Genomic DNA, 21,366 nt, shown 5'->3' with positions numbered 1-21,366 from the left:
AAAGTTGGATTTTAACTTCTAAATTGTCATATGACACTTAAAAATACACCATGTAGTCCTGCAAATCCTATATTTAAGGAAAAAAAAAAAAACCAAGTTCACCAATAGGATAGCATAACCGTTTTTGTTAACTTGTATTTGGTTGAGTTTTTACTATGCCTTTTATATCTTGGATCCTCACAGATTATCCCTTCAGAAGTAATGTAAAATGTAGGGCATCACTCTACTTCAGATAATTTGAAGGAAGTATATTAATGTATGTTAACTTACTTTAAAGATGTTGAAAAAAAAAAAAGATGTGAATTATACAATTGACAAGGTTAATTCTCTCTAGAAGAAGAAGTTTTCTTCTCCATGGCTGATATGGACATGTCTCATAGTCTCTCTTCTCTTCCACCTCTGGGAGACCCTCCAAATATGGACCTTGAGTTATCATTAACTAGTACATACACAAATACTCCAGCAGGATCTCCATTAAGTGCTACTGTGGTAAAGTATTATTTAAGTTTTGTTCGATTCTTGAAAGTGGCTTCTGAAATTCTACACTTTATTCATGTGATTTAAAAAAAATTGTTTTACAGCTTCAGCCAACGTGGGGAGATTTCCTTGATCATCATAAAGAACAACCAGTAAGAGGGTCCACCTTGCCATCCAACCTAGTTCACCCACCAAATTTACAGAAGACTTGTAAGTAGTGTAAGACATTTTTTTGATAGTTTCCCATTGGAATTTTAAGAAAATAAAAAATTAAAACAAATGGTTTCTAGAAAATGCCATTGTACTGCTGCTTTTCTCTCCATATTTTTTTTTGATCTGGGCCATTTAACAAAGTTTAGGAAGAAAATGTGAAGCATGGATTAACAGCTCACTGAAGTAATTTAAAATAGTTGCCGATTTGTTGTAATCTTTACATATTTAAATAATTTTAGTTAGTTTCATATTATTGCAGTTTGTCCCATTGTTTACATTTCCCTTGAAAGAGAACCTCCAGTCTCTTCTCTGCAAAATTTAATTAAAATAGACACAAGGCTTAGAGGAAAATGTGGTGAGCAGCTTTTGGTTAATCTGCTACTTTTCCAATATAGTTTCATTAATGCAAAACTTTTGTTCATATGTTTCTTTTTGATGCTTCAAGTATCAAGGATCCTGGATGTCAGATGTAGAAAGATAACAGTTTATCTTGTCTAATATCAAATATCCTTCAAACTGTTGTGTGATTCATCACCTGCTTTTTAAAACTAATGTATGAGTAAATGTCTTATAATTTTGATATAATGGATTGTTTTTAAATATCAAATTATATGCATAATTTTAACCCATGTGTTTCAGCTCTCCCATCTAGATCTGTTTCAGTGGATGAATCCAGGCCTGAACTTATTTTTAGACTAGCTGTGGGAACCTTGTCCATCTCTGTGCTTCACATCGATCCTTTATCACCACCTGAAACATCACTCAACCTCAATCCATTGACACCTTTGGCGATAGCTTTCTTTACCTGCATAGAAAATATTGACCCAGCAAGATTTTCAGCAGATGATTTTAAGTCTCTCCGAGCAGTATTTGCGGAAGCTTGCAAACACGATCACCTTCGGTAAATTCTCTCATGTTTATTAATGATGCTTGAAAAAGAATCAGATGTGGACTCTTGTATCTACCTATCTCTGGTTTTCTGATTCACATTTTATTTGTAAATGAGGAAATGAACAAGGTTTTCTTGCAATGCTACAGAAATGCTTACCATTTCGAATTTAGGTTAGTTGGCACGTGAAACTAGGACACTGAGATAATCAGGAGTTTTCTCTGCTCATGACAAGTTTTTTTGACCACATCTTGCCATTTAAAATATTGACACCGTTAAAATCATAAAAATAGTTCTTACTGTCATTACTCGCTCAGCAGAGATGATAGTGGTGGGTGAGAGTGGAGTGAGCTAATGAGAGGGGCCGCGGACACAACATGAACCCTGTGACATGGTCTTTGAGGTGGGGAACGGCACCAAGGCTGATCCTAAGCACGGATGCTGTACTTTCAACTTCTGCTTTAAAAAAAGTAAAGCTGTCCGGGGGCACCTGGGTGGCTCAGTCCATTAAATGTCCAACCCTTGATCTCCGTTCAGGTCTTGCTCTCACTGTTGTGAGTTCAGGCCCTGAATTAACAACAACAACAAAACTTTATTAAAAAAGTTAAGCCCTCCAAATAGCCAAAGACTTTTTCATGAGTTGAGTCCTGGTAGGTGAGGAGATAATTAAATTTGAAGGTATAATATTGTTAATAAGTAGGGACGCTTGGGTGGCTCAGTGGTTGAGCATCTGCCTTTAGGGCATGATCCTGGAGTTCTGGGGTCAAGTTTCACATCAGGCTCCCTACAGGGTGCCTGCTTCTCCTCTGCCTATGTGTCTGCCTTCTCTCTGTGTCTCTTATGAATTAAAAAAAAAAAAAAAAAAAAAAAAAACTTAAAAAAATATTGTTAATAAATAAACATTGCTCATTTTTTTTTTTTTTTTTTTAACATTGCTCATTTTAACATGAAAGTGATCTTTTGATCATATTTTATAAAGTGGTTTAGGCACATATATTAATAATTTGATAAAACAGTTTTGGCCTTTTATTTTTTGAAGTATTGAAATTAGTATACAGGGTAGTTTCTATATGTAGCTAAAGAAACTGTACAGGTTAGGATCATAGTATTTACTTTATTAAAAATTTTTTTCTTTTAAAGATTTTATTTATTTGACCCAGAGAGAGAGAAAACAAGCAGGGGGAGTGGTAGGCAGAAGTAGAGGGAGGAGAGGGTATCTGCTGAGCAAACAGCCTAATGCGGTTGGTGCTCAATCCTAGGACCCTGGGATCATGACCTGAACCAAAGGCAGATGCTTAACGGACTGAGCCACCTAGGCGTCCTGTGGACTGTAGTATTTATAATTAAACTGTAAAAACATTTTGGACAAGGTTTCAAATGTCTGCTAGTAGAAAATACAACAAAAACAGCAAAAACAGGAGGACGACTTTCACTTGGGATCCAATGATTGAAGGTTTTAAAATGTTAAGAATCTACATATATTTTACAGATTTGAAAGATTTTTGTCCACTGCAGTGTAAATTTTAAAATGTCAAGGGAGGGCAGTGTTGGGAAATAAATATATCCTGGATAATTTCTTATCAACAGAGCTGCTGTCTTATGTCAGGGAATGGGAAATTGGAAGCAGTCTTTCTGGTTAATACTCTTTGGAATATTAGTTATTACTAACAACTTGAACTTGTCAGAATAGGTGGACAGTTGTGCTTTATTAACACTTGTGTACTATTCTTTGACATTGGTTAACCTACAAGAAATGAGTACTCTTTTAAATGCTTCATTTTTTTGTAATAGATTTATAGGTACTGGCATCAAAGTGTCCTATGAACAAAGACAAAGATCAGCTTCCCGATATTTTAGTACTGACATGTCCATCGGGCAAATGGAACTTTTGGAGTGCCTATTTCCCACGGATTTTCATTCTGTTCCTCCTCACTACACAGAGGTAAATTATACGAGATATTTTTCCTTTAGGATTTTTCTTTAAATCGGCTTTGCAAAAATAAATAAATAAAAAAAAATAAATCGGCTTTGCTTTTAAAGAGTTGTATTAACAGCAGTGATTTTCTTAAAAAAAAGTAGAGGAAGTCACAGAGGAAGTGTGTGTGCGCACACGCTCACATGCGTGCACACACATTTGTATTTTGTTGAAACATTTTAAAGTGGCATTCAAGGTCATTGTAAGAGTCTGGTAGAATTTTTAGAGTTGACTTGTTTTAGAGTGGCAGACAGTTTATGGAATAGATGACTTCATTTCACTGATTTTCCAAGCACTATTAATTTTAGAAGAAGTCTGTTAAATACTGAATGCCCACAGTGTGCTAAAAAGCACTGTTTAAGACAAGCAAAATGTCTTTTGTTCATTTATTAGTCTGATTTTTATTTTTTTTTCCAATTCTAAAAGTGTGTGCTAGAGAAACTTTCCAAAGTTATCAAGATAACCTATATTGCTGTTACTTTGCCCTTGTTCATTATTTTATTTTCAAAGTACTTTCTTGGGCATTAATTTACTTGAATTCTCATGTACATTCTGCAGATGAGATACTAAGTATCTCATCTCATTCTTAAGAAATTAACTTAAGATTTACATTGTTTGTAAGTGACCAAAATGAAATGTAAAATCAGCTTTCCTGGCTTTGAAAAGGTCTTTTGACTATTAGCCCCTCTATTAATTCATGTGATGAGTTACAGTTTAATATCTTACATTTAATTTATTTTTGTCTTTGTAAGCTTTTAATGTTCCATTCCAAAGAACGAACTGATTCCCATTCACCTGTATGTCTTCAGCTTCATTATAAGCATTCTGAGAATAAAGGACCCCAGGTAAGAAGCCATATTGTGTGATTACCACCTGTAAATTTTCATTTGATACGTATTTTGTCATAGTTATACAGTTTTTGTTTAGTCATATTCCTACAGTTTTCACTTAATTTTGTAGTACTCTTAGTGATCATGTTAATGTTTTCCTTTTTTTTTTTTTTTTTTTTTTTTTGCTTTTAAAGGGCAATCAAGCAAGACTTAGTTCTGTTCCTCAGAAGGCAGAATTACAAATTAAGTTGAATCCTGTGTTTTGTGAGCTGGATATCAGTATTGTGGACAGGTTAAATTCCTTGCTCCAACCACAAAAGCTTACCACAGTAGAGATGATGGCATCTCACATGTATACTTCATACAATAAACATATTAGTCTGGTAAGTATTCAGAATGTTACAAATAGTAATCCTAATTATAGCTAACTAATGGGCTTATTGGAATCATTTCTGAGCTTAAGTGTTCTTAATAGATTATGGAGAAACTTATGTCTAGATCATAGACTAGCTGAATAAGTTTTGCTAATATATCAAGTGAAATTTTATGTGGCCATTTTGAATGATAGTTATAAAAATGGTGAAGCAACATGAAGAAAGCTCATGAAGGAGTATTAAGAGAAAAAGTGAAACATACTACTCTAAATTTTTATCACAGCTGTGTAAATAAAATTGAGGTACAGGGGCGCCTGGCTGGTTCAGTTGGTTAAGTGCATACCTTTGGCTCAGGTCATGATCCCAGGGTCCTGGGTTGGAGCCTCACATTGGGTTCCCTGCTTAGTGGGAAGTCTGCCTTTCCCTCTCCATCTGCTCCGCCCCCCCATGCTCGCTCTCTCTTTCTCTCTCTTTCTCCCTCCCTCCCTTCCTCCCTCTCCTTCTCCCTCTCTTAAACAATAAAAATCTTAAAAAGAAATTGAATATTGAAAAAGAATGGCTAGAAATACACCAGTTGGTAGCTTTGATTATGTTAAAGTGTAGAATTAGATTTCCTTTCCCTCTCTGTGTTTTCTGAATTTTATAAACTGCGATTGTAATATCTGCCCAAAATTTATTCACACATTTAGTAAACAACCTGATCTGCATATAAAATGTAGCCCAGATAATGTAAGGTACACTTTTGAAAGTGGGAACATAATTTATGGCATTGTTACCAAGCATCACATTAGGTGACTTATACTTAGTTCTGTCTGGTGCATGGTGTTTTTTTCTAAGCATTTCAAATAAGTCAGATTTGCAAGAAATCTGTTAGAAATTTTGGGCTGGAATTTGGGGGCTTTGACCCCTTCGGTTAAAAAGAAAAGGGAGATTCACTGTTTTTCTACTTACTTGTTTGTTCCTTAATTAGTGGTGGATATTTACGTTAAATCAGCATTCTTTATTTTTTGTTGCCACCAATTACTAGTTATTTCAAGTTCTCTGGGACTAGTATGCATATTTGCTATTAGCCATTGATGTACTGGGATGATGGTTTAATCTCTTCGGTTATTTTTGCTGAGGTAGGGATTAGTATTACAGAGTCCAATAGGGGAGAAAAAGAATAGTGCTAAAAATCCCAGTCTAGGGGAAGAAGGGAACTCCTAAATCCAGGAGGTTAGACGCTGATTCATAAAGTGGAGGAGTGTTAATACCTGCAGTGTTCTCTGGGCTAAAGCCTTATAAGCTTCAGCACATTTTAGGGAAAAACAAAACAAAACATAAATGACTTTTATCTGAAGGGCATGTTCTTTTGAGCAGAGGGTGCATATGTGTCTTGGTTTTTAAGAGCCATTTGATGGGCTCATAACCCTTGGGAGCTCAGAGTGAGTCATTTGGTGAATATTTAGAACTTATGCTGTGCCAGGCTCTAGACTTAGTCCTGGAAATACAAAGTTAAGTCAGAGATGGACCTTGCATTTGGCATAATCTTATTTCACACCAAGTCTTTAAAGTAGCATATTGGTAGATAAATCCTTCAAATTGAATGTTGAATTGATTTTTAACTCTATTGGATTTACTGATAACCTAATGTACACGCTATTGTCTTTTAGTCTATAGTAATATGTTTATATATCTCTAGCACCTGTGTCTTCATTTTGGTTCAGTGTTTGTTTTGATTGATTTTGATTTATTTGGTTTAACTTTTGCCAGTTATTTGAAGTTTTGTCAGTAGCTGCTACTGCATTATAAAATTTCATTACACTAAATTAATATGGTAGTAGTTAATTTGAATTGTATTTTAGTACATTATACTGAATGAGGAAATAGTGATTATATATATTGTAATGTTCAATACTAATATCATTTATGTTTCTTTGATATTCTGGCATATTTTTGATTTGTGTTTTAGCACAAGGCTTTCACTGAAGTATTTCTGGATGATTCACATAATCCTGCAAATTGTCGGATATCCGTACAAGTTGCCACACCAGCTTTAAACCTTTCTGTTCGCTTCCCAATACCTGATCTTCGGTCAGATCAAGAAAGAGGACCATGGTTTAAGAAGTCACTTCAGAAGGAGATGCTTCATTTAGCATTCACAGACCTAGAATTTAAGACTGAATTTATAGGAGGATCAACCCCAGAGCAAATTAAATTGGAACTTACCTTTAGAGAACTAGTTGGTAAGATTGAATATGCCTATAAGAGCTAGACCAGAAACCACCAACTACTACTCAAGCAAACATCATGAAAAAGCATACGGCAGTCCCCAATATAGTAACATTAGACACTGTTAGAAAACAAGAGTAATGGCCTTTTTCCAGTATTGTATAGGAATATGTGATTATAATTAACTTTTAAAAAATTACTAAGCATGATTATTCACTTTCTTAAAATACTTCTTTTCTACAGGGTAATATAGTACTCTAGCTTATGTTTTTAATGCCACATGACTGACTTGTATAGCTAAAAGTAACCGGAATTTTTTGAGTGCCAGTCTGTTAGGTACTGTGCTGAGCACTTCTCTTATGTTACTGGTTTCCTTTCGTCATCATGGTTATAGTAGGCTTATTATTTCCAGTTCTTTTTATCATTTATAATTTATAAGTGAGGAGTCCACAGACTTAAGAAGAGGTACCTTCTAAGACCATGTAAATGACAGAATCAGATTCAAACCTAAGTCTCACACTTGAACTGTCACTCATCAGACTAATCTCTGGTGACTTTTCTTTGTAAAACCTGTTTAACAGTTTTTCTGTATTTGCTTTTGTTATCTAACAGAATATATATTCATGTAGGGTGAACCAAGTCTGTGAGGAACTCTAGAAGATTCTGATGCTTTATTCTGTGGTTCCTAAACGACCTACCTCTGCCACCACACCTCCTCTAACCACACCTCCCCCTGTCACCATATCCTGCTCCTCCATCTCAGGAAATAGGCTGCACATTTTTTTTCCCCTTTGTTCTGAGTTTTACACATCTTCAGAGATATTTACAATGGACTTGCTGATTAGGACTTTGTGAAAGAGCCTTTAGGGGTTCTGATCTTATCTATAGTGGGGAAAAAACTATTATTCTGGAGGAAAGTCATTCTTTGTAAAATGGACTGAAAAAGCATGCATTCAATTTTTGTGAATGGAAGTAATTTTTACAGTGCTTGGTACAAAACATTTAAGAAATAGAGTTATTATCTGTGTGTTCCTAGATTAACTGCATAAACTTCTATGTAGAATAACTATTCAGTGGCAGCAAGTGGCAACTGCTCTATTTACGTTATGATGATGTACCTTATAGATTAAACTTGGTACCTAAGAATTTGAGTTTGAACAGAAAACATCATCTTTATATGCTGTCTCCCCGTATGTACCCAAGAAATAGGAACAAAGGAATAAGTGCTATAGTATTACACTGTGTCCCAGATGTAGAAGATCTTTGCTTATTATGTAAGGAGGAAACTATCTTTTCTTTCAGCACTTGAGAAGAAATGTAGTTCAGTTAACCAGTCTTGTTTTATTAGGATCATTCCAGGAAGATAGAGGAGAACCATCTATTAAGTTTTTCCATGTGTCTAGTGGAGTAGATGGAGATACAGCATCATCCGATGACTTTGACTGGCCACGGTGAGTAAGCAGGTATACATGATAGATTTTAATGAGATTATCCTTGCAAAAATAAATTGCTGTGGTACTTTATTATTTTTTTTATTAATTTCGAGAGAGAACGTGTGGGTGGGAGAAGGCGCAGAGGGAGACGGGGAGAGTGAATCTTAAGCAGACTCTGAGCTGAGTGTGGAGCCCCACATGGGGCTCCATCTCAGGACCCTGAGGTCATGACCTGAGCCAAAACCAAGAGTAGGATGCTTAACCGATTGTACCACCCAGGTGCCCCTGCTGTAGTACTTTTAATTGACATTTTGGCTATTAATTTAAAAATATTCAGCCCTGATGAGAGAAGGCAGAGAAAGATGGACAAATTAAATTCAAAAATCCATATTAAGTGTACTAACATATGAAAGATGTCTGTCTATATTGTGAGAGATGAAAGTATAAAATGTATTCCCTGGTCCAAAGTTACCCTGTTTAATTAGAGGGACAAAAGGATCATTAACCATTTAAAAAAATAGTTCAGTGCTACAGTGGAAGAGTTATATGGCACCATTTGATTAGTTATCAAATGAATTTTATAGTCTGTGATTGCTTTAGGACACTTTTTCAGACGTGGGGAGCTTTTACAAAATTCTGATTCACTGGCCCCACCCTGAGATTTTGGGATAGAGCCTGGGCATCAGGATAGTCTAAAAATTACACCAGGTGATCTGATGTGCAGGTGGATGTTAAGAACCACTGCTTCAGGATTTCTTAGAATTAATAAAGTAATTATTCATTATAGATAATTGTTCATTAACATACTTAATTACTCATTATTGTATATTGAAACATTAATTAAACTAATAGCCTGATAGTAGGCTTGGATATATTTAAAAGGACTTTGTTTACTTGAAATAGTGATTTTTTTTTTTTTTTTTTGTACATTGAAAACTGAATATTTGACAACTGAGAATTAAAGTGACTTTTTTTTTGGGGGGGGGGTGCTATTTTCCCTCCTGCCTTTTTTACATCCACCCCTGTGTATCAGACCTAGCAGGCTTTTAGGTGTGACCAGTACATGCCTGATAATGAGCGGTTTAGTACATGGGTTTTCATCATAAGAAATGGATCTACTGGAGTTAATTTTGTAGCACAGTTTGCATTAGGGTGTCCATAAATCAGGAAACAGTCATGATCGTTCAAAATGGGAACCATTATGTACCATCTACTTAGGGGAATAACCCGTTACAGATGCCTCACAGCTGTTTGGTTTGAGGGCACCAGGCTTCTCACAATAGTGTTGGGAAGGAGACAGCAAAGCCTTTGCTCCTGATGTGTGGGGAGTAGTAGGAAAGCAGGGGCCCAGAATTCCTTTACTTGTGGTTTGTAGCTTCAATGCACCAACAAGCCTTTTGTTATTGAAATTCCTGAAGGAAAATGCTACTTTGTTGTTGCAGTTCTAAGTTAATCTCTTATCAGTCTGTCTTTTCTACTTGAACAATTTCTATGATACAAGGTCTCTTAGGTGTGCACATCTTCTTTAATAGCAGAACAGACCCCAGAAGGGTTTGGTTTCACTTCATGAAAACAAATAGAATTCTTAGGCAAAATTTGCCAGTTGTTAATGAAATTGAAAGATAACCTTTTGTCCTTTTGTCACAAGATCAGATTTTCAGTTAGCCAAGTATGCAGTGGTGATGCCCTTCCTTTATTTGTTTCATCCATTCAACATTTTCAAGTTTGGAGTACACTCCGAAGTGGTTACATGAGACATAACTAGATTTTGTGGAGAAGCTGAATCCTATCATCAGTAGTCTTTGTAGTAGAGTGTGGAAAAGTTACAGCTGTGCTGGTTGCACTGAGACCTTGATTTTTTAAATTGTCTTTGCTGTCAGAATTGTACTCAAATTAAATCCGCCAGCTGTGCATTCCATTTTGGAGCGAATAGCTGCGGAGGAAGAAGAGAGTGATGGCCGCTACCAGGAAGAGGAGGAAGGGGGTGCTCATTCCCTGAAGGATGTTTGTGATCTGCGAAGACCGGCCCCATCTCCCTTCTCCTCTCGGAGAGTCATGTTTGAAAATGAGCAGGTAAAATGCCAACGTGCAACCAAAGAATTACCTGTTCCATACAGCAGTCGTTTTCATTCTTTGTTTTTGAAGTACTTTGCTGTTTTTGTTAGGCATTTAGCTCTAAGACTGAATAGTATTTTTCTTTAAAAGTTACACTCTTCTCTGTTTACAATATCGAGTCCACGGATAAGGCAGAAGGTGCTACTGTTATTTTAAACATGAAATGGTTATTTGGTGCTTTTTTTTTTTTTTTTCCACTAAACTATTCTATTTTAGATGGTGATGCCTGGAGACCCTGTAGAAATGACAGAGTTTCAGGATAAAGCAATCAGCAATTCTCACTATGTGCTGGAACTTACGTTACCCAACATTCATATAACACTACCTAATAAAAGCTTTTATGAGAAGCTTTATAATAGGTGAGTTTAAGCACATTTAGTTGAGTTTTTGGGATTGGACTTTTCTGCCTAACTGCTTCCCTGTTTCCCCACTTCCCCTTTTTCTGTCCTTGCTTTAATAGTATCTACAACCTCTGGGTACTTTGTGTGGTGTTGATTACAAAACCGTTAACTGTTATGTGGGGCTGTTGTCACAGCTGAATTTCCTAATCAGTGTGTCTGGTAACTGGGTTACTTGTACGTGAGATGTTTATTCCATCCACCTTTGTTGGCTGGTTGCTCTCCATCACATTTTCATAGAGTACTGAGCAAATATGTCTCCTGTGTGTGCAGCGACATGAAGAGAGTTGAGAGACGCCTGTATGGAGGGCCAGCAGGTGCTGCGGTGGGTGGGGGGGGGGTGGGTTCAGTTGTCTTGATGACGAGATTTACGGGATAGTCCATTGAGGTGTAGGAAGAAAATGTTCTTCTATTTAACTTTTTGAAAAGTCTTATTTATTTTTTAAAGACTTATTTATTTTTGCATATTTTCTTTGGAGTTCAATTTGCCAACATCTAGCATAACACCCAGTGCTCATTCCATCAAGTGCTCCCCTCTGTGCCCATTACCCAGTCACCCCATCCCCCCACCCACCTCCCCTTCCACTAGCACCCCTTGTTCATTTCCCAGAGTTAGGAGTCTCTCATGTTTTGTCACCCTGTCTGATTTTTCTCTCCTTTTTTCTACAATCTTCAGTTTCTGAAAAAGGTTTTTTTTTTTTTTGTTTTTTTTTTTAAGATTTTATTTATTTACATGAAAGACACAGAGGCAGAGACGGGGCAGAGGGAGAAGCAGGCTCCATGCAGGGAGCCCGATATGGGACTCGATCCCAGGATTGTGGGATCATGCCCGAGCCAAAGGCAGATGCCCAACCGCTGAGCCACCCAGGTGTCCCTGAAAAAATAGTTTCAAAGGAATTTGAGTGCAAAATCTTCGATTTTTAAAGATTTTTTCCACTTCAGTCTCTCTCTATATATATATGTATATATATAATTTATTATTTATATATGTATATATATAATTTATTAAATTTTTTTCAGTCTATATATTTAAAAGTCACCTATTAGTACAATTTAGAATTGAAACTCTACTTAAAACAATAGAGATGAGCATAGTAGAGGCCAAATACAATTGTCATTTGGTGAATATACAGAACATAGAGCTCACACTATGGGAGCTGACTTCTTAGGTGTGCTAGAAAGCAGTCCCAAGGAGCCAGCGGTTAGCACATAGGGAGAGCACATGGGGAGGTCAGTTGGGATGGCTGGTGGGGCTGTTGATTGCTCAGAGGAGGGAACAGGAGAGTGTTCTTTTGGGGAGTTGGTTACATAGTGGTTGCTGGAAAGCGTTACTCTTCTACTCTGCTCTATTTCTGGCTCTCAGGTGCCTACACTTACATAAAAGCTGAAGTTCTCCTTCACCCTGTGGATCTTATAAATGATGTATCTAAGTTCTTGGTATCAATTCTTGGCCCCTTATTTGGCTTTGAATATGTATTTATTATGAAGTTAATATTTTTTAAAGTATTTGAATATTCTCAAACTTAGAGAAGTTGCAAGTATAGTGCAAAGAGCTTTTCTTTTTTTTTTTTTTTCTCCAAACCCTGAACCATTTGAGAGTGAGCTGCTGACCTAATGCCCTTCCCTGAGCACTTGAGTGTGTATTTCCCATAGACATTCTTCTACATAATCATAATTCAGCCCTCAAAATGAGAAAATTAATATTGTTACCTAATCATCACACCCCATTTGAGTTTTGCTAAATGTTTTAGTGTTGCCTCTTTATCCATATAATTTTTATTTTTATTTTCATACATTAAAGAAAGTAACTTTCTGAGCAGGGTTATAACCACTCTGCCTTAACTTCATATACTGTAAGATCTTGGTTTATTCCTTTAGTGCCTTGGTCAACTGGCTCTTTTTAGATGGTCTTAGGTACAGGAGAACTTTTTTCTATTTCAAAATTTCTTTAGAATATAAAAGAATTTTTACTAGCTTTGTTACATGAGGTATTTATTACCTGTTCTATTTCAGGCTCATAACCACAGAATCATGGTGATACGTCCTGAAATATCTTCTTTTAAAAGATATTTTAGAGAGAGCAAGAGCAGGGGAAGGGGCAAATAGAGAGGGAGAGCAAGAATCCTCAAGCAAACTCCCTGCTGAGTGAGGAGCCTGACACAGGGCTCACTTCCATGATCCTGACCTGAGCCGAAATCAGGAGTTGGCCGCTTAATTGATTGAGCCATCCAGGCACCCGCTCTGTCCTTAAATATCTTAAATGTTTTTTTGGGTATTAGAAACATCATCTAATATTTTACAGTATTAATGATATCAAGACCATGTTTAGATCAAAATGTAAATAAGGAAAATGCAAAGTCATATGAAACATATTTACAGCTCAGATTTTACATAAAGTAGTAGTTTCTCTTTAACCTGTAAAGTTAAGAGAATGGTTATAGGGAATAACGTATAGGAAGGGCATTTCCAGAAAATTCATTTTTATATCTTCATTATTTATTTACAAAGGAGTTTAGAGTAAGATCTGGGCTTAGACTCTTGTTTCTTTGTCCTGTGAGCAATATACCCAAGAAGCAGTGACCCAATAAGTATCACACAGTTTGGGGGCAGAGTTGTCATTTGTTCTGAGAGGAGACTTGTTTTTGCCCTGTATCTCTGGTATTCTTCACCTACTGATAGTTCCAAATGGAGAGCTTTTGGAGTGGGGATTTCAGTCTACTGAGAGTCATGGCACTCAGTCCTGGTTTATACTTTCTAGGGCTTCAGAAGCTTAGGAATTGGCCCAGGAAGTTCCTAGACAAGTGGCTTCTCACAGGAAGGGCCAGCCTGCCTCATTGCTTGGCACCTTGATTGGTATTCACACTAGGCTTTACGACGAGGCTGTGCCTTTGGCAGTCCTGCCATGTGAGTCATCCACTGGTTGCCTCATCATCAAATGCCTGCTTAATGACAGCCACTGTGCTAGGCACATAGAAATATGACCAAGACCTAAGGCCCTCTCTCTGAGAGGCTATGGTCTAGGAAGGGGAAGCGAGAAAATACTGTTACAGGCGTGTGATTGAGTTAGATTTGTGAAGGATTCACTGTGGGTCCAAATCTAACAGCAGGCTTCAGAGAGGACATTGTAAAAGTCTGAATTTCTATGAAAATGTGGAGCAGAGGTAATTGCAGTGGGGAAGATAGGAGCAGCAAGACATCTGAGTCATGACAGAGTAGGATGTGCTAGAAACCTAGATTGATGTGTATCACCCATTAATCACCAGTATTGACTTGGTCGTGCAGCCAGTTAGAGGATTTCCTGCCTTTATTTCCTGTTTCTGTTGCATTTCTTATGCATTCTTCTCCCATGCACATTTCCTAGGGAAGCTGTGCTTTCTGTGGGAGAGAGACAAAAAGCAGTTATCCCTAGGAACAGTGAGTAATGAGGAGAGCTGAACTGGGAGCTGGACAAGATCTGGGCTATGGTCTGGTCCTCCCCCAAATTAGCTCTGTGACTTTGGGCAGGGCACTTAACCTTTATGAGGCAGTTTCTCCCCAGTGTGAAGTGAGAGTAATGATTCTTCCATGGGCTGCCCCATGGGTGGGTGGGTGGGTCAGATGAGGGTGCATGGTGTGTTCCAGTTTACAGAGAGCTCTCCTATGTGAACAGTGTTTCCTTTTTTTTTTTTTATATATATAAGTTTTTAACTTCCTCCTTTAAGGTGCATTTAGGTGTATGTAATTGATGCACACAACACAGGTAAAACTAGGCTGATAGCTCATTAAGTACCTAATTGTACAGATTGCTTTCTCCTTGCCCTGTAGTTGAGCCGTATCAGTACTTTTCCTATTGAAAGAATGTATTTGATGCTTAAAAAAAAAACTCCTTTGTAGGATCTAATTTCTGTTTTCCATTTAGAAAAACTATTATTCATGTGACTTCTTAAAGGTTATGTTCTTGAGATTACTTTTAGCTGAAGTAGGAGTTATGTATTTTTCAACTTCTGTCTTCTGTAGGATCTTTAATGACTTGCTGCTGTGGGAACCAACAGCTCCTTCACCAGTGGAGACATTTGAAAATATTTCTTATGGTCTTGGTCTTTCTGTAGCCAGTCAGCTGATTAACACCTTCAACAAAGAGAGTTTTAGTCCATTTAAATCCACAGTTCACTATGGTAATGTATTTAACTTTGTTTTGACTTTAAAATGTCGGGTTTATCAATAAACAGAGTAGTAACCTTTACATTCGATAGATTTTAAAATGTTTCTTGGGTATTTCCCCTGGTAATTATATTTTATAATGTCTTCTAATAACAGTATTTCCCCCCTTTTATCTACACATTGAATATTGTCAATTATATATGTTACCTTTATAGTGGTAGTATATATAAAGTTCAGTGGGGAGGAGAAAATAAATAGAAAGTACATTTTTATTGTCATGCCAGATTCTTGGTAAAAAAAAAAAAAAAAAAGGTTGTAAAATATTTTAAAAAATTTTTTTGTAAAATATTTTTGTGATATTGTTTTAGTTGCTATTATATTTCCATAGCTGTTAGCACCATATTTCCTGTGACCTTTGTTTCTCACAGATGAGGAAAGTGGATCTGAGGAGGAGACGTTGCAGTATTTTTCTACAGTGGATCCCAACTATCGTTCCCGTAGGAAAAAAAAATTAGACTCTCAGAACAAGAACTCACAGAGTTTTCTCTCTGTTCTTCTGAGTATCAATCATGGATTAATGGCAGTGTTTACAGATGTCAGGGTAAGGATTTGCAAAGCCGAAGTATTGTTTCAGGTATATTTTATTTTAAATGTGCCATGATTTACACATGCTGTCATTGAGGTAGTGGGAGGTTGTTTCACTGCCTGAGGAAGGTCTGCAGTGACAGCAGCTTCCGAGAGTGAGCGTTTCACTGCGGATCAGAAGACAAACCTAGTATGGACCTTCTTTTGGCAAATGTACTGGTTCTGCTGCTGAGGTGATCACTAGCAATTTACGTACTATAAAGGAGAGTGAAATGCAGGGGTTCATTCAGCAGAGGAGACCCTGCACAGCATTTCATGGCACCTCATGTAGGGTGGTTTGAGAATCTGAGTGCTTTGCTGCCACATGGGCAAGTCCTGTCGGCTGAATCAGGAAGGAGCAACTCAAGAGGCATTTTGACTTTTCTGCATTTAAGTAATGACTTCTGCGTTTTTCTGGTCTTTTTATTAGCAAGATAATGGAGAGCTGTTGGAAAATAAGCATGGCGAGTTCTGGTTAGAGTTCAACAGTGGTTCCTTGTTTTGTGTGACCAAGTATGAAGGCTGTGATGACAAGCACTACATCTGCCTTCATGCCAGCAGTCTCAGTCTATACCACAAAGGTAGGACACATGTTGAATGTGTGTTCTGTTCACCTGTTTAGACCCATTTAAATTTTAATAAAGTTTTTAAAAAATTATTGATTTTATTTGAGAGAGAGTGAGAAAGAGAACTCACAAGTGTAGAGAGCCGCAGAGGGAGAGGAAGAAGACTCCCCGCTGAGCAGGGAGCCTGATGTGGGGCTCGATTTCAGAACTCCGGGATCAGGGGATCCCTGGATGGCTCAGTGGTTTGGTGCCTGCCTTTGGCCTGGGGCGCAATCCTGGAGTCCCGGGATCGAGTCCTGTGTTGGGCTCCCGGCATGGAGCCTGCTTCTCCCTCTGCCTGTGTCTCTGCCTCTCTCTCTTTCTCTCTCTCACTCTGTGTCTATCATAAATAAATAAATCTTAAAAAACCAAAACTCCGAGATCATGATCTGAGCTGAAGACACTTAACTAACTGCCCCCTAATAATAAGGAAAATCTATTTTGAGAACAAAACTCTGATAATAGAAATTATTTTCTGTGGGTTCTGATTCACTGACAAAGTAATACTGTAAATTGGGAGTAGACTTTATGGTTTTTCTGGGCAATAATTTCTATACTTTGCGATATAGTAGTTCATATTCCATATAATTCACCTATTCAAACTATACATTTCACTGGTTTTCAAAATTCTACAGAATTGGAACCATCATCACAACATTAGAACCTTTCTATCACCCCCAGAAGAAGCTATGTACCCTTTTAGGTGTAACCCTGCCATGGCCCTCCGACCTCCCACCCTCCAGCACTAAATAACCTCTAATCTACTTTGCCTCTGTGGATTGTGTATTCTGGATGTTTATGGAATCATACGATATATGGTCTTTTGTGACTGGCATCTTTCATTTGGCATGATGTTTTCTTTTTTCTTTTCTTTTTTTTTTTTTTAAAGATTTATTTATTTATTCATAGCGAAGAGAGAGGCAGAGACACAGGCAGAGGGAAAAGCAGGCTCCATGCAGGGAGCCCAATGTGGGACTCGATCCTGGGTCTCCAGGATCACACCCTGGGCTGCAGGCGGCGTTAAACCGCTGTGCCACCGGGGCTGCCCTGACATGATGTTTTCAAGGGTCATCCAAGTGTAATAGTATTTTGTTCCTTTTATTGCCAGATAATATTCCATTTTATGGATGTACTGTATCTTATTATCCTCTGATGAATTGATAGGACTTTACATTTGTTACTTAAGCAGCATTTCCTTTTGGTAACAAAAACAGAATTTACCATCTTTTGAGCATATTCCCTATTATCTTGTGAATGGAAGATACATGTTCTTTTTTCCCCCCAAAGTCTAGAAAACAATACTTGCACAGTCTTAGTATTTTAGATTTTTCTATTTAATTTCCTAGCGTTTCATATCTTAATTTTTTTTAGGTAGGGTATGGTCAGTTGTACCAACATTAGCAGAGAGGGTACAGATTAATAACGTCAAGCTGGTTTTTGATCAGTTTGCCTCCAGAATTATATTCAGTGGAAGCCTATGGATTTTTGTTTTGAGTCGTCAAAATCTGTGAACTAATTCAGTTTATCATTTTGTTATATTGTCACCTCCTTGTCAATGTAGGCGTAGTAGATGGAGTGATTCTTCCTACAGAAACACGACTGCCTAGTTCAACCCGCCCACACTGGTTGGAACCTACTATTTATTCCTCTGAAGAAGATGGCCTCAGTAGAGCTTCTTCAGATGGTGTTGGAGGAGACACTTTGAATATGCTCTCTGTTGCAGTTAAAATACTTTCTGATAAATCAGAGTCCAATACAAAGGTTTGTGTTTTACACTTTTATACCATTAAATACTTGCCGTTCATTTGGTTACTAGCTAAACGTGATTGCATAAAAGGCAGCACATTTATTTTCTTAGGAAAACTTTTCAGGTTTTCACCTAGTGATATACGGGTGATCAATGTAACTTTTTGTGTTATTCTGTATAGGAATTTCTCATTGCTGTGGGGTTGAAAGGAGCCACACTCCAGCACAGAATACTTCCTTCTGGGCTTAGCTGGCACGAGCAGGTAAGAGAGTTGTTAGGTACATATTGATTTTACTTTTTACTTTATACAGATATGTAATACTGTAAAGTCACAAATCGTAAATAATCAGTGTGCATTGAATTATCATTGAAGTAAACACTCCTGTATAACTAGCCACCTCTTAGGTTAGTAAATAGAACGTTATCACCACTCCAGAATGAAATTGATTTTTTTTTTACCTTTAAGTTTCGACCCTAAACATCTCAAAACAGTTATCTTTTATGTCATTTAAGGGAAGGGATTCTATTGAGTCCCTGGTGTAGAGGAACAATAAATGATGTATTGACTTGTACTTACTCTTGTAGGTGCCAGAATTTCAGAGTTATTCCCTAGGCCAGTAACATGCTTTGAGACATTTCTAAGGATTAATGAAATGCAGTTGGTTTTTGATTAATGAAGTGCAGTTGGTTCTTTTGAGAGTGAAAATTAATGCACTGTGATTCTTGTTTATTTTCCTTAGAGGAACTTTTTCTTTGTGTTGAGAAAATAATAAAATATTTTATACCTTAAAGTTTTCAGAGAGCTTTCATAAAAGCATTTAGGAAACCTGAGAAGACCTAGATCTGTGTAGTGAGGGTCGAGAGATGGTTGGTGCAAATCCTGAGCTCTGCTGTAAAGGGAAGATTTTAGTCTAACCTCATAGAGATAGAAATAGAGGAGAGTGGATGTTGGTAAGAGGATCTGGTTTTAGACTGAGCTAGGTATAGTTTAAGGAAAAGTAACTTTTCCCAAAAGTGGATTACATAGAAAAGCAGATGGAGTAGAAGGAATTTATAATGATTTTCATATAAATCGTATCTTTGAGAAGATAGGATTTTTCTAAGACTTCTGTAACACTGCAATTGTCAGATGGGGCTCTCTCTTCATTTCAGAAATACTTCAAAAGTAGTTTTGCAAATACTTTTTTTTAAAACTTTTTTTTTTTAAAGATTTTATTCATTTATTAATGAGAGACATAGAGAGAGGCAGAGACACAGGCAGAGGGAGAAGCAGGCTCCATGCAGGGAGCCCGGCGTGGGACTCGATCCCGGGTCTCCAGGATCATGTCCGGGGCTGAAGGTGGCACTAAACCACTGAGCCACTGGGGCTGCCCAGTTTTGCAAATACTTTTTGAGATGAATTGCTTCAAAATGATTTTTTTTCTTTTAGCATTAATTTTGTCAATAAATGGTTGCTTTTTCTGTGAGATGTTTTATGTTGGTATTAGGGATATCATATCAAAACTTTTTTTTTCTTCTAAAGCAGGGCATTTTGTATTTTTGTGATTATAGATTTTATACTTCTTGAATATTGCTGATGAACCTGTTCTGGGATATAATCCTCCAACTTCGTTTACAACTTTTCATGTTCATCTCTGGAGCTGCGCACTTGATTACAGGTCAGTTCACGGAGCAAAATAAAGCTTTATTTGAAGTATATACTAAGTTTTGAAAAAATACATAATTCAAATTTTAGGGTTAAGGTTCAAAATGATCTTTTAAGGGAGTTTCTGTTGTTGCAGCAGACTGATATTCTTTGTTTCCTTTTGATATCAGGCCTCTTTATTTGCCGATCCGATCTCTTCTCACTGTGGAAACCTTCAGCGTTTCAAGTAGCGTGGCCTTGGACAAATCCTCGTCTACTCTCAGGTGCCTGGGTAAACTTTAATGTCTGCTAAATGCAGCTGTTCTAAACATGCTGATATTTAGCTGAAGTCTTTGACTAAAGTCCCAACCTTTTGTTAAAATCAGCATTCTTTTTTTTTTTTTTAAAGATTATTTATGAGAGACAGAGAGGCAGAGACACAGGCAGAGGGAGAAATAGGCTCCCTGTGGGATTGTACCCTAAGCTGAAGGCAGATGCTCAACTGCTGAGCCATCCAGGCATTGCTAAAATCAGCATTCTTTTACTTGTAGTCATGTCCCTTTATCCAGGTTTTCAATTTTTCATTTGAAAAAATGGATTTGTCTCATCTCTTCCATTTATCACTGTTTCTCACTTTTAGGGAGGAAATGAATTATTAAGATTGATAGTTTACTTTTAAAAACAGAAATCTAAACTTCCCATACTACCTGATAACACTTTATTTTCACAATTTAGATTTATGAATGTGGGCATCTATTAAAAAATGCTGAAAATTTGAAATTAATTTAGGAAATAATTCAGTCTCATTCTTAACACCATTTAAATATTTCTAGCACTCAGAAATCATGAGTTTTAGGGATGTTAGATGCCACTTGTAAGAAACCACCAGTGACTTTCATAGCTTGTAAATCAGAAGAATGATACAACTAAAGATGTTGTGGTCACATGTCATGTATTCAAAGTTAATATTTTGGATATTGTTTTTATATTGTTTCCTCAGGATAATCTTGGATGAAGCTGCTTTACATCTGTCTGACAAGTGTAATACTGTCACTATTAATTTGAGTAGAGGTAAGAGTTAAAAAACAAAGTCTGGGATGGATGAATGCTCTTTATTTTTTTATGTGACTATTTTAAAGTGTTTGAACTCTGAAATAATGCCATTGAACTAAGAATCTTATTAAATACCAGTTTGAGATTGTAATGTCCTTAGAACTTTAGTTAAGTGCATCAAGTTACATATACTCTATTTAATATAAGATTAATTTTGTTCCTAAATAAAAGGAATTATAGGACTTTCATAAGGTGAAGCTGTATTTCTGTTGCATTCTAAATGTTTGTACCACTAACTGCCATGAATTTTAAAGAGATGCTAGTTTTATTACATGTTGGTTGGATAAGTATTTTGTGGAACCTTTACTCAGATTATTTTGTTAATTAAAAAAATTCTAGATTACGTTCGTGTGATGGATATGGGGCTTTTGGAATTAACCATAACTGCAATGAAATCTGATTCTGATGGAGAGCAAGTAAGCTATTAAAATAAATGGAAATTTTTATGTAACTCCTATTGTTTATAGGAGCAACTAAAGAATTGAATTTACTGTAAAATTATTTTGGTTAAAAGTAGATAAAATGTTTTAAGATTTAGTTATAAATATACATTTCCTGTGGCAAGTAAAATTCTATTTTATTTAATGTAAACCTATGC

General features: G+C 36.7%; 1 protein-coding gene across 6 annotated transcripts in view; it reads left to right on the top strand.

Moving 5' to 3' along the window:
* Positions 1–21,366, top strand: part of ATG2B (autophagy related 2B) — a 70,864-nt gene that overhangs the window by 23,325 nt on the left and 26,173 nt on the right. For 5 of the 6 annotated variants that reach the window (XM_038545659.1, XM_038545661.1, XM_038545657.1 and 2 more), the window contains exons 9-27: positions 335–489; positions 582–687; positions 1,330–1,591; positions 3,371–3,521; positions 4,307–4,399; positions 4,579–4,767; positions 6,710–6,983; positions 8,318–8,420; positions 10,283–10,475; positions 10,734–10,876; positions 14,912–15,069; positions 15,484–15,656; positions 16,110–16,260; positions 17,846–18,045; positions 18,213–18,293; positions 19,583–19,689; positions 19,847–19,939; positions 20,656–20,726; positions 21,108–21,184. In XM_038545659.1, coding sequence (XP_038401587.1) covers positions 335–489; positions 582–687; positions 1,330–1,591; positions 3,371–3,521; positions 4,307–4,399; positions 4,579–4,767; positions 6,710–6,983; positions 8,318–8,420; positions 10,283–10,475; positions 10,734–10,876; positions 14,912–15,069; positions 15,484–15,656; positions 16,110–16,260; positions 17,846–18,045; positions 18,213–18,293; positions 19,583–19,689; positions 19,847–19,939; positions 20,656–20,726; positions 21,108–21,184 — 2,780 coding nt within the window. The remainder of the gene's footprint in view (positions 1–334; positions 490–581; positions 688–1,329; positions 1,592–3,370; positions 3,522–4,306; positions 4,400–4,578; positions 4,768–6,709; positions 6,984–8,317; positions 8,421–10,282; positions 10,476–10,733; positions 10,877–14,911; positions 15,070–15,483; positions 15,657–16,109; positions 16,261–17,845; positions 18,046–18,212; positions 18,294–19,582; positions 19,690–19,846; positions 19,940–20,655; positions 20,727–21,107; positions 21,185–21,366) is intronic. The other variant, XM_038545658.1, reaches the window with a different exon arrangement.

The sequence above is a fragment of the Canis lupus genome, chromosome 8 (assembly GCF_011100685.1).
Source record: "Canis lupus familiaris isolate Mischka breed German Shepherd chromosome 8, alternate assembly UU_Cfam_GSD_1.0, whole genome shotgun sequence".
Classification (NCBI taxonomy): domain Eukaryota; kingdom Metazoa; phylum Chordata; class Mammalia; order Carnivora; family Canidae; genus Canis; species Canis lupus.
The sequence above is the reverse complement of the archived record's forward strand: the minus strand, read 5'-3'. Positions and strand labels throughout refer to the sequence as shown.